The 12,300-nt window shown below is 45.2% G+C and overlaps 1 protein-coding gene across 4 annotated transcripts; it reads right to left on the reverse strand.

The window, feature by feature from the left end:
- Nucleotides 1-4,351: 4,351 nt before the first annotated feature.
- LOC102262596 (acyl-coenzyme A amino acid N-acyltransferase 2) lies at nt 4,352-11,866 on the reverse strand. 4 transcript variants are annotated; one of them, XM_005870670.2, is made up of 5 exons: nt 11,679-11,759; nt 8,647-8,735; nt 7,193-7,663; nt 6,762-6,964; nt 4,352-5,469 (listed from the first exon to the last, which is right to left on the reverse strand). In XM_005870670.2, exons 3-5 carry the CDS (start codon nt 7,650-7,652, stop codon nt 4,828-4,830), a joined length of 1,305 nt encoding a protein of 434 aa, XP_005870732.1. In that variant the 5' UTR covers nt 7,653-7,663; nt 8,647-8,735; nt 11,679-11,759; the 3' UTR covers nt 4,352-4,827. The 4 variants fall into 4 exon arrangements, with proteins under 4 accessions (XP_005870732.1, XP_014398721.1, XP_005870731.1 ...); XM_014543235.1 differs by having other exon boundaries at nt 7,193-8,468; XM_005870669.2 differs by lacking the exon at nt 8,647-8,735 and having other exon boundaries at nt 11,679-11,866.
- Between the last annotated feature and the right edge of the window lie 434 nt (nt 11,867-12,300).

Below are 12,300 nucleotides of genomic sequence, written 5' to 3' on the forward strand. Positions count from 1 at the left end.
AGCTCCCTGGCTGCCGGCCGCCATCTTGGTTGGGTTAATTTGCATATAGTCGCTCTGATTGGCTGGTGGGTGTGGCTTGGGGGGTAGGGGAGGGGCAGTCAATTTGCATGTTTCTCTTTTATTAGATTAGATTTGGAGGTCATATTGCACAAATCTCTGGCACATTGTATTGCTTATAGCAGTTACAAGTCCCCATCAACGTTCAAATAGAGAGAACATAGCCCACAGACAAGGCTGTCTGGGTCGCAGGCCACTGCAGTGTGAGATGCCCCTCTGGTCAGGAGGATGGGGAGGCTCAAGGCTCATGGACCCCCATGGCTGCCTTAAAGGAGGGCTGGCGGCCAGCAACTTGCCGCCCTCCCCACGGGGTGGAGGGCATCCTGTGAGCAGCAGGTGTTCGTGGGCTGTGGGTGTTAGGCCTTTAACCCAACTTCCCGTGATGAGGAAGCCCCACCACTCTGTGTGAGGAGCCAGGTAGCCCAGCCAGTGTGGCTCACTGGTCAGGTGACCCGGGGGACGCAGTGTCTGGAAAGGTAGGGGGAGTGCCTAGGGGACCAGCCTGAAGTGGTTAGGAGGTGAACCAGGGCCTCGGGATCACCCGGAAGTGGTCAGGTCAGCCAGGGTTTGTTGGGTCCAGATGACCAGCTAGAAGTGGTTACGTCATCAAAAGGGAGGGGCCAGGTGGACAGACGGAAGTGGTGATATGACCCCTGAGTGGGCTGGGCCCAGGTGAACACCCGGAGGTAGTCAGGTCAGCAAGGGGGTGGGGCCCAGGGACCAGCTGGAGTGGTGACGTCGTTGAGGGGGAGGGGCCAAGTCAACCGCCAGAAGTGATGACGTGACCGCGGGGGTGGGCTGGGCCTGGGCCCAGGTGAAGGCCCGGAAGTGGTCAGGTCAGCAAGGAGGCGGGACCCGGGGACCGGCGGGCCTGGGGACGTCATCGAGGGGAAGGAGCCAGGTGGATAGCCGGAAGTGGTGACCTGACCCCCTGGATGGGCTGGGCCCAGGTGGACACCTGGAAGTGGTCAGGTGAGCCAGGGGTTGGGGCCCGCTCAACAGCTGGAGGTGGTCAGGTGGACAGGCTGGTGGGGCCAGGTGAGTGCGGAGGAGGGTCACAAGAGGACACAAAATCCCCACTGTCCTGTGGTCCCAGACTCTGGATGGCACCAAGGAGGTCCCCGTCCTCAAGGAAGGGCGTTCCCCGTGAATGAGGCAGAAAGCTGGCCCTCAGGGCCCGGCCACCAGTAAGTGACTCTGGAGGGGCCAGGACACGGCTCCCAGAATGGAAAGGGTGTTACATAGTGGCTCTCGTGGTTCTTAGGCCTTCAGACTAGACTTACATCAGCTTTCCTCAGTTCCAGCTTATCAATTGCAGCTCTTCAGCTTCTACAGTTGCATGAGCCAATTCCTTGTAGTAAATGTATTTCTCTGTATACATTCTGTTGCTGTTGTTTCTTTGGAGAACCTCAACGAATACAGATTTGGGTACTGACTGGTTGGTAAACTAACGAATGTAAGATCACCTAGTTGATCTTAATGTCACTGGACAAAGTGAAGAAGAAAAGGATGAACTCGGGGATTTTAATTCAGGGCTTATGTGCCCATAATGATCTGAAAGCCTCTATGTGTGCTCTGAAGAATATCCTTATCTCCTCTAGCCACAGGGCCGAGATTGCTAAAAATCAAACCCAGAATCTTATCTTGTGACTGGCTGAATTACAGTGCAAGTTGAACTCCCAGCCTCACCAGGTGCTCACTGTTGAAGTGAGAGCATTGAAAGGGGAAGGTACACCAGAAGTTAATGTGAGAATTAAATCAGGTAACTAACTGTGAAAAGCCTTCAGCAGAGTTTTTAGTATACAGTAAACACTCAATAAGCATTTTTGTGTCTGCGTTTCTGTAAAATAGATGGCGTATTGTCAGCTCATCTCCACTCTGAAGGTGACTCTACTCACCATAGATTTCACTTCTCACTATCCCATCATCACAAAGAAAATGTAACACAGTCACCTCTCACTACAATACATAGTAGTGAAATTTTAAAAGTCTAATAAATAAATTCAAAATGGTTATTGATTTTTAATTCCTCTCACTCAATTTTCTTTTTAAAATTTTGGCTGTGCAATTTATCCTATTATACCGCCTCAGTCCAGATCAAGGGAGAGTGTCCACGATCCTGATAGTCTTCAGTACAAATAACAGACAAGCCCACAGTCAGTAAGTAGCTTAAACAAATAAGGAAATTTATTCAATCCAATAACAAAAAATCCAAAGGTTAAACAGCTATGAAAACAACATAGTTAGAGCCCTCGTTCCACTCTCTGCAACTCATTTGGCTCAGACCTTGTGTATTGGTTTTGTCCTCAGTCTGGCTGCTCTCATGGCCCCAATATATCCTCAGTCTTAAGACAAAACAACATCCAAAGGGAAAATCTCCCATATCTTTGTTTTCTAAGACAAGGAAAACTTCACCCCAAATTCCCAAATGTCTCTTTCAATCTCCATTATCTTCAGATGTCTCTGACATCTCATTGGCCAGATGATGTCACATGTCCAAGCCTACACTAATCACTGGATGAAGAGAAAAGACCAATATGATTGGTCCACACCAATTAGCACTCACCTGTGGGGGCTGGAATTAAGTCTAGAATTCTCCAAGCACAGGGACCCAATTGGATACTACTAGAAAGGAGGAAGTTTAGGCTACCAAGAATATATGCAGCACAGATTTCAAAACCAATAAAACTTTCCACCAGAAGCAACAGAAATCTGTGAAGAGCACATACGAAGAATGAGAGAAAAATACCCAGACATGGTTAAAACATGACAATGAAACAATAGAGTGGCAAGCCTTAGAGATAAAGAAAATCCAGAGACTGTTTAGGGCTGACAGGTCGAGAATTATTTGTGTATTAAGAGGCACATAAACTGTTGTCTTTTGTCTAACCACCATGGAAAGGGAATCTGATAGGGTAAAAATCACTGGGACTCACATATGCACTTAAATAGGAAAATAACAAGTCTTCCACATATTAATTTAAACCAAAGGGACTTCTGCAGGCCGGCAAAGGATACATGGAAGGAGGGAATAGCTTGGAGAATCAAAATGTCTGGACAAGACAGTTCAGGAGTCATCTTTGTCCATAGGTTATAGAAAACACTTGAAATGTGGTTTCACCAGAAGAACACTGCCCCCAGCTTTCATTTGTTATGAAGATTACTAAGGAAAAGCAGGTGGGCAAACCATGCTGTTGGGCAATTCAATAGCCCTTGTTAGTAATGGATCTCATTTTTGTTCACTGTCCACCAGATGGACATGTTCTTCAATGGATGCTTGGCTCATCTCCATACCCATGGGTAGTAAATCTTGATTGTCTAAGATGTTATGGTGGTCTCATTTCCCATGCCTGTGATTGTTTTAGGCATGAACATGTGATAATTTTTGGCCCATAGACTATCAAGCAAAATAAAACAGAAATAATAGTCCCACTCCTGGTCACATTCTGATGGACTCTCAGAACACTAAGAACAAACAGAAAATTGTAAAAAGCTTTCAAAGAAAGAAGGAAAAAACCCACAAAGGAGTAACAATCAGACTTCTCATTGGGGATGCATTTATTTTAAAGAAACAGAAATTGATGAATCAGATTTGACTGATAACCAAACCAAAAGCTATTCTTAGAAAAGATCACTAGAATAGACAAGTATTTGGTGAGTCAAACTAAGAGGAAAAGGAGATAGCATGTAAATAAACAACAAAGGCACTTGATTAAATTCAATCCCATTCCTGATTGAAATTGTAATAAGAAATATATTTTAGGCATAAAAAGAAGCATCCTATTCTAAAAAAAAAAAATTAAAGTATCAACTGGAAATCTATAGCAAGCATTACACTTGCCAAAATAAAAAGACCAGAGCACTGAGGGAAAATAATTGTTAACATCAAATTCTATATGAAGAGTTCAGATGACACTGTGATCCCTCCATTGCAAATTTTTCATGCAACGAAGTTGTAAAGAAACCAGGTCAGTTGGTAATCAACTTGTAGAGACCACGTCGCCCTGACCGGTTTGGCTCAGTGGATAGAGCGTCGGCCTGCGATCTGAAAGGTCCCAGGTTCGATTCCGGTCAAGGGCATGTACCTTGGTTGCGGGCACATCCCCAGTTGGGGGTGTGCAGAAGGCAGCTGATCGATGTTTCTCTCTCATTGATGTTTCTAACTCTCTATCCCTCTCCCTTCCTCTCTGTAAAAAATCAATAAAATATATTAAAAAAAATAAAGTAAAATAAAAATAAAGAGACCAGGTCATGGAATGACCCACAATCTGGATTTGTTTGACTGTCTTTTTGTAAGTGCCATTTAATTTGTTCTCTAGCCACCACATTAATAAGACATTTGATGTAAAGGCTTGTTTAAGTTCAAATTCAACAGTGTTGTTAGAGGTAGTTCTGGGCACTCTACCTTACATCTCATCATGAATCACATAACATCAAATTGACCATTTTTAGAGATGCCAACTTAGATAAGAGAGTTCAGATGGTGGCAATACCTGGACCCAAGACATCCCTAACAGGGGTACAAAAGATTCAGTTTGCATTGAAATAGCAACATTTCCTGGTGCATATACACGAATATTTAATTTACAAAAATTCAAAGTACATACAAATTTGTCAAATACTTCAGAGGCACCTATGCCCTGGTCCTTTGATTTCGTCCAGTTTTCTTGCAGTTTATTCAAGATGTTTGTGAATATAGAGAAATCAGAAGGGCCCCTCTCCTCACCACATCCCTGCCTTATCCTCCTCCATCTCAGCCTCAGCGCTTGCTCAGAGCTGGCTTCTGGTTTGAGTGAGGTGTAGCCTGAAGAATTTCTGGATCTCTCCCCAGGCGTGCTCCTGGGCTGCAGCATGCGCAGCAGGGTCCCCTCCCCAGAGCAGGGGTTGAGAAAGGGAATAATTATAGGAAACGGAAATAGGGTTATTAAGGAGAGCAGAAACGGGGTAAATACGGGATGCGTAGCACAGGGGTGCATAGGGCGGCTCTAGAAGGTGGCCTGCCCCTGGGTAGAGCAGCATCCTTCCATTGCTTCTCCCATGGCTCTTCAGCTGCTCCAGGGCCTGCTTAGCATATTCTTTGCTATTCGTCGATTGGTCATCCTCTCCTATAATGAAGAGGATCTGACCCTGGGCCTTTTCAATAGGAAACACGCTCCGCTGATTCAGCTTCTCCCGGGGGTCCCCCCTGTAGTGGAGGAGGCTCACAGCCCCTGAGACGTGTACCTGCATACGCTCCAGAAAGGAGGGAATGGGTGACATAACCAGACCCCTGTACCTGAACGGAAAGTCATAGAGGGCAGTAGGCCCATTGATGCAGACGGTGGCGACCACCTGCTTCAGGAAGCAGGCCATGGCCAGCCCGATCTCTGCACCTTTGCTCACGGAAAGCACTCCGATGCCTGGCCCTCGGATCTGAAACACAAAATGAAGGGAACCCATGGCAGGCCATCCACTGAGAAGCCGGGCCACAGGCCACTAGCTAGTATGACGGGCATTAGAACAAGTGAGGAGGGAGTCCTGGCTCTCGGGGTCACCAGCTTTTACAACTTGAACACTACCCACCTCCCCTCTCTAAGCCTATTGTCTTGGGAATGGGGGGTGGTGATAGTATTACCTACCTTGCAGGATTGTTATTGAGGCTCAAAGGAAACAATAGAAATAAACACTTTATCAAAGGCAGAGTTCTATAAAAGCCTGAAGGATCTAATGCACCAGCAACAATCTACATCCTAAAAGCAGAGGCAGGTGAGCTTTCTGAAGAATCAAATTCTTCTCTCCAGCTAGGAGAAGAGGTTTCCTGGGTTCTTTCAAATAATGTCAGTGTGGTTCCTATTTAAGTAGCATTTTACAGCTACAGAGGTTTTGCACGTCCATTAACCCAAAGGCTAATCCTAATGAGAAAAGACTTGAATTCTACCGACAGGTGAATTTCAGGACACCGTCCAACAGGAAAAGCAGTAGGTCAGAGGAGTGGGTCCTTCCTTGTTGTAGGCTGACGGAGCAGAGGGGAGGAAAGAGTCTGAGAGACAAGGGAGGAAAGGACCAGCATTCTGGGTAGACTACAGCAAAGACATAGCCACCTGGTAAGTTATTTTGCTCACAATTGTATTCCCAACACCCTTCTGTCATCACAATCACCTGATAAAACATTGAAGAGCCCATTGTAAATAAAAAGCAAGCACTTTTTAAAAAATATATATTTTATTGATTTTTTTACGGAGAGGAAGAGAGAGGGATAGAGAGAAACAGCGATAAGCTGCCTCCTGCACACCTCCTACATGGAATATGCCCACAACCAAGGTACATGCCCTTGACTGGATTGGAACCTGGGACCTTTCAGTCCGCAGGCCAACGCTCTATCCACTGAGCCAAACCGGTTAGGGCAAAGCAAGCACTTAAAAGGCAATAAGTCTTGGCTTTCTGCCCATTGAAAATAATCATAATATATCCACCCCTTTTTTTTCTTGTCTTCTTCGTGCCAGTAAGCACTAAGCTGATCTCCAATCAATCCCACAGTCCCCTAAGGCAGATATGAGCATCAATCCTACAAGGTAGATAATAGCATTCCCATTTTAACTGTAAACTGTTGTACTATGACCAGGTTTAAACAGACTGGTAAAATGATCAGAACAGACATCTGTGATTTTTTTTTTTTGTCTTTTGCTATAAGGTTACAAGGTAAAATGAAAAAAAAATTTAAATACCTTGGGATGAGCTAGTAGCAAGTTGGCAGCTTCCTCAAAATATTCCAGGTCCACCTCCCTCAGTAGCTTGGGCAGGTCTTCATAGGCAAAGTATGCTAATGCCAGGACTGCAAAGCCGTGGGCAGCCAGCAGACTGGCTCGGAATTCAATTAGACCCCCTAAACCCCCAAACATATCCACGATTCCTGGGAAAGGGCCTTCCCCTGAGAACAGCAAAGAGAGGAGAGAATGAGATTAGAAAGAGGGAGAAGAGGGTCCAGCAGAGAGCCCAGGCGGTGCAAAATGAATTCCACCTTCACACACAAACACACAAGGGCAAGTTCGTTTTAATAGATCGTGGGACATACTAGTTCTCCGATACTTTGATGCCCTTTAATTTTGTCTTTATTTCCTTCAACACTGTTTTCTCCACCACCGAAGACCAGTCTCACCTGGAGGGAGAAAAAGGGCTCCCCGCACGCGGCCTTCTCGGATGGGCACCCGCTGCGTCCCGGGGCTGAGGAACCAGCGCTGTACCACCTGGCTGGCCCGGGGCTGAGCCGTGGCTGAATCGTGGGAGCAAACTGAGTCGTATAAGTCCAGAGTGACCAAAAAGGGGCTGTTCACATCCCTCTTAAGCAGCCTCCCAAAAGGCCTGTCAGGCTTCATAGACCAGAAGAGGCCCATGGGATGGACCCCCACATAGTCGCCTCCAACTGCAGGAGCCTGCTTCAGGTCCAGCTCACCAGCCTCGTCAGCCCTGTAGAAGGCTTTGGACCGGTACAGGTGTCCCTTCTCATCCTTCAGAGATGCCGCGAGGGTCACCAGCTGCAACGGAGGCAGGCCTGTTGCTCGGATGTGCACAGGCTCGTCAGAAAGCGCACTGGCTGGGGTGGCTGTCAGCTGGAACATTGGCGACTGCCCTGCAGCAGAAGAGGAGGCTTTGCATTGGAGAAAATTCCAAGGGAAAAGTCCAGACCAGGCTTGTGTGAGGTCCAGCCAAGTTAGATTTCTGGAGACAGTACAAGGTCTGCTGAACATTTTGAGGAGGGCGAGGAAACTGCGCAGAGAGTGCCCCTTATTCTCGTTTAAATAGGAGGAAACAGGTTAAGTGACACGTCAAAGTCTCATAAATAATTAATAGTAGAACTGGAAATTCAAGCTGGGTCCAGCACCACAGTCTCCTGTCTTATCCATTATATAACAGTGTGTTAAATCTTAGTTGTGTGGTTTTAAGACAGTTGAGCTTTAATTCCTCAGTGGAGATAATACCCGTGGGACCAATTTCACAGGGTGTTTGTTGGAACCCAAAGGTGCATGAGGAAGGGCTTAGAGGACGACCAGTGCTGATTTTCTGCCCTCTGCCTACCTGGGCTACAGGCACATAAACACAAAATATACTGTGGTGTGTTTACTTTCTGTCTCTAAGCTCTCCCTGCCCTTGTAAATCTGACCTCCCACTCTTTCACAGTTCCTATTATTGGTTCTTTTTAAGGGAAAACAAAACTTTATGATCTTGTCTCTAGTTTGTAGTAAAGAAACTATAATGTATATTTGATCAGCCATTTCTTACTCTGCTCAATTATGAGGAAAATTTGGGGTGTTCCTTTCTTATCTTCCTACCTTCCTTTTCTTCTTTCTTTCTTTCTTTCTTTCTTTCTTCCTTTCTTTCTCCCTTTCTCTCCTTCCTTCCTTTTTTCAAATCCTCATTTCTCAAAGGATTTGAACCTGTTTACAGACAAACAAATACAGAGTAAAATAAAAATAAAATAGGGATCTGGGAAAATATGAGCTAGAATCAGAGGCATTGATAAAAGAAAACCCGGAGCATGAAAAGTAGAGCATTTTGTGGGCTGTGAGTTTGGCACTGAAGTCGTGAAAACCGAAGGAAAAAAGGCAACCCAACCTGGTCAGCGTTGTTCTAATTATTCCCGTAGAAACAGTTACCACTTCCTCAGGGGGGAGAAAAGAGTGAGGTCTTCCCAAAATTTAGTTCTGAAAAAAAAAATGATTCTATGAGACTCTGACATAGGTATGCAGTGTGGGGGGTTTTCTAATAATATCTTCTCACACATTGTAGCAGTAGGTGTCCCCTCAAAAAGTTTGATTCTCCAAGGGATCCTTAATTTTTTATGGGAGAATATGAATTCAAGACTTTCAGGGCTAGATTTGTGAGTAGAAAAGCCTTGAGAAAATAAACTGGCAGGGACAGAAAAGGTGCTCTTGGTGTCCAGTCCTTCACGGTGGAAAAAGAGTCATTGGAGGAAGGCGATGGTCAAGAGGAAAGTGCCTTTTTGCACTTTTTTAAAGTGATTTTCTGCAAAGACCTCATTCCCTCCCAATCTGATCTCCTATCGATAACCGGCATTACTGGTCATGTTGTGTAAACCTAAAGTCTTGGACCATTTGAGTTAATTGAATAATTGTGAATGTTTTTCCTCAATACCCGGGAAGTTCTTAACAGAAGAAGGTGGCATCAGTTCAGACTTCATGGGTCTTTCATTCATATTAGTGAGATGGGACAATCATTTTAAAAATCCCATGTCCCATGTAGCATTTTGATGCTCTGTGGGTATTTTCTGATCTGATCCTTCCTGCAAGCTTCTGTATCTACTGTTTCCTTTGTCTCCCCCAAACAAGATCGTAAAGAAGGGACCAGTGATTCCCCCTATTTTACAAATCCATTCCTAGGTCTTCTTGTTCTTTTCTTTCTCAAAACTTCTATACAAAGTATTCACTCTAACAGATTTTATTTTCAAGTTGAATTAATTTGACTTGTTTTCGTACCCACTCTCCAGCAGGCATCCCGCCTCTGTTCTGATCCCCCCAAGTGGACTACAAACTCCTCAAGGACAGGAACAATAGGCTAAAACTTTAAGGATCCTATTGATACACATGTATCATACCATGTACATGCTTGGGAGCTATGAGATTCATAATGTGCACGAAAATAACAACACCAGAAATGTAATAAAAGTACTCTACTTAAATAGTGCTTTTGTAATAATATAAGATGTTGAGATTTCTTCCCCAAGACCTGATTCCTCTTTACCTGGGAATTGCCCCCCCAACAGCCAAGAAAATAACGCTCAGTATCTATGTTTATACCACGTGACCTCAACCCTGGAGTCAGTGTGATTCGATCAGGTCCAGATACTTGATTCAAGACGTGCCAGGGGTGTTCTCCTCCCACCAATTTAGAATTGAAACTCAGAGATCACTGGTCACTCTATCAGGGTCAGAACAAAAGGTGAGGCAAAAGGGCACCTAAGTAGTAAAATGTATTGGCATCGCCAAGCCCCTCAAATTCTGAAAGTTTGGATCCCAGGAGCCTCTCTTGCCTCATCCTAGTCTTGGACTCTGTATGTAGCTAACTTCCCAGCATTCAGAAGCTATACCCAGGTAATCACAGAAAGCCTGTCTTGGGGTGGAGTGTGGGAGCTGAGGAGAGAGGGACAGAGACAGAATGAGATTGTTTTTATCTTGAGAAACCCGTTCCAGAATAGCACAGCACTTTGCACCTCACTCCCCCAGCCCTTCAGGGCAGAGCTGCAGGCTCTAGGACCATTTTGCTGCAGGCCAGAGCACCTTCTCACCACCACAGGCTATGTCCCAGCTGTGTGGAAGTCATCTGGCTCCTTTTGTTTCAGAGCTGCCCTTTGGGGTGTGAGACAAGGACCCCGAGAGCTGGCACCTTTAGCTATGCTTGTAAGTAACAGGTTGTCTGAATCTAAACAGGGCTTATTATTTCTTTATCAGCTGCATCTCTCCGTTTTAGCCACATGCAGCTAATCAAATTTCAGTTCATTAAAAATAAAATTTAAAATGTAATGCCTCACTCACACCGCATTTTTGCTGCTCAGTAGGCACAGTTAACTAGTGGCTACTGCCTTGGACAATGTAGATATAGACCATTTTCGTCATTATAGAATAGTCTATTGGATAGCACTACTCTAGATGATAAATTATTCCTCAAGGGCAGGAATTATACCTTGTTCAACACTCTATCCCTTGATTCCCAAAATAGTGCCTGGCATATATTAATGGCTCAGTAAATGTTTGAGGAATTCAATTTTTTTAAATGATAGATAAGAGAGCAAAAAAAAAATAAAATAAAATTGAATGAAACTTCTCAGAGAGGATGAAGAAGAATAGAAACCCAGTTGAATTTTGATACACTACTACTGAAGTTGGGGGACTCCTCAAAGTCCAATATAAAATTGCCAGGCTTCCCCACTTCTTTGCAGCAGAAAGCAGAACCCTGCACACTGCAAAGTATGAATGATAGGAAGCAACAACACAGAGGCCAAGAAACCACAACTGAGCCGCCTCCAACGGGATTAGCCTTGTTGTTGGAGAGGGAGCCCTTAGCAATACGGATGCAACCTGATAGGGGCCGAGAGCTTAAGGCCACATTGTTGAGCTGGTTCCAGACCCCCACATCCACAGGGGAAAATGGATCAAGTCTATGCCCGCCAGGAGAACTCAGAGGAAGCGCAGTTAAAAACTGGCCAAACACCAACACATGGGGTGAGCTGGAGGAGAGGGTGGGGGCAGGACACAAAAAATAAGAGAGCCAAAGGTCACCCAAAAAGAGTTAACATGCCTAATCAAGAAACAACAATTTCATTTCCTTTAGGAGCCTAAAGCCTTTCTTTCTTCATCAGGAGCACGTCCTCCCCCTCCTTTCAAGCAAAAAAATCTAAAAACAGTGTGTTGAGTCAAGAAACAGTCTCTCCATAGATTCACATGAACTGGACCCTGAATTTTGCAGCCAAGTATTTCTGATCAATAACCCCCCGAGGATGTGAATCGATGGGCCCTCTGAGAACTGTGCTACCTGCTGAGACGAGAGAAACACACACAGCACAATGAAAGCCGCCTTCCCAGGGACCATTTCTGTCCTGCCCTGACAGCCCTGCTTCCCCAAACACTCACCCTGAATTCCCCTGCAGGAAGCAATCGGGAGCAGAATGCGTGTTGAGCCGACTGCAAGCACGGGACACTTGCCTGTTGCCCTCTGACTTGTATTATTCATTCAAAACACGCTAATTTATATCGTTCAAAACACACCAGCCTTCTGTTCAAAGGTCAAATTGTCTCCACAGAAACAGCAATCAGCACTTTCGCTTTAAGGCCCCAGTAGGCGGCGGGTCTGGGCAGAGGCTGTGTAGAAGTTTCCTATTTCATCACACAGCTCTGGTTTTCAGGCCTTGGCTCCACCTCTCAACTCCCAGCTCTAGTCTCCTTCGCTTCAGTTCCTTCTGGATCTTCTCCTCTAAGTCTGTGGCCTCTTAGGCAGCTGCCTTTTTGGTGGCTTTTAAAAAGATGAATCCCAAATACCCATCTTCAGAGCAGTGTAGGTTTTAGACTCCCTGGAAATATTGGGGTGGGGTGGGGGGGGGGACACTTTGTAAAGTATGTGATTAAAGTATACGATAACCACTATGCAGTACACCTGAAACTAGTACAAAATATTAACTGCAAAGTGTAATTTAAAAATAAAATTTAAAGTTCTTTAAAATATATGTATATAGCCCTGGGGGGGGGGGGGGGGGTG

The sequence above is a fragment of the Myotis brandtii genome, unplaced genomic scaffold (assembly GCF_000412655.1).
Source record: "Myotis brandtii unplaced genomic scaffold, ASM41265v1 scaffold320, whole genome shotgun sequence".
Taxonomy (NCBI): domain Eukaryota; kingdom Metazoa; phylum Chordata; class Mammalia; order Chiroptera; family Vespertilionidae; genus Myotis; species Myotis brandtii.

Bases quoted from the DNA above. Each gene is read 5' to 3' on its own strand.
- LOC102262596 (XM_014543236.1), bottom strand. From the start codon at position 7,781: ATGTTCAGCAGACCTTGTACTGTCTCCAGAAATCTAACTTGGCTGGAC. The intron at 6,965-7,192 runs GTGAGACTGGTC...TGCTGTTCTCAG, and splicing joins AGCCCTTTTTCTCCCTCCAG to GGGAAGGCCCTTTCCCAGGA. The intron at 5,470-6,761 runs GTATTTAAATTT...TTTGTGTTTCAG, and splicing joins TGCTACTAGCTCATCCCAAG to ATCCGAGGGCCAGGCATCGG.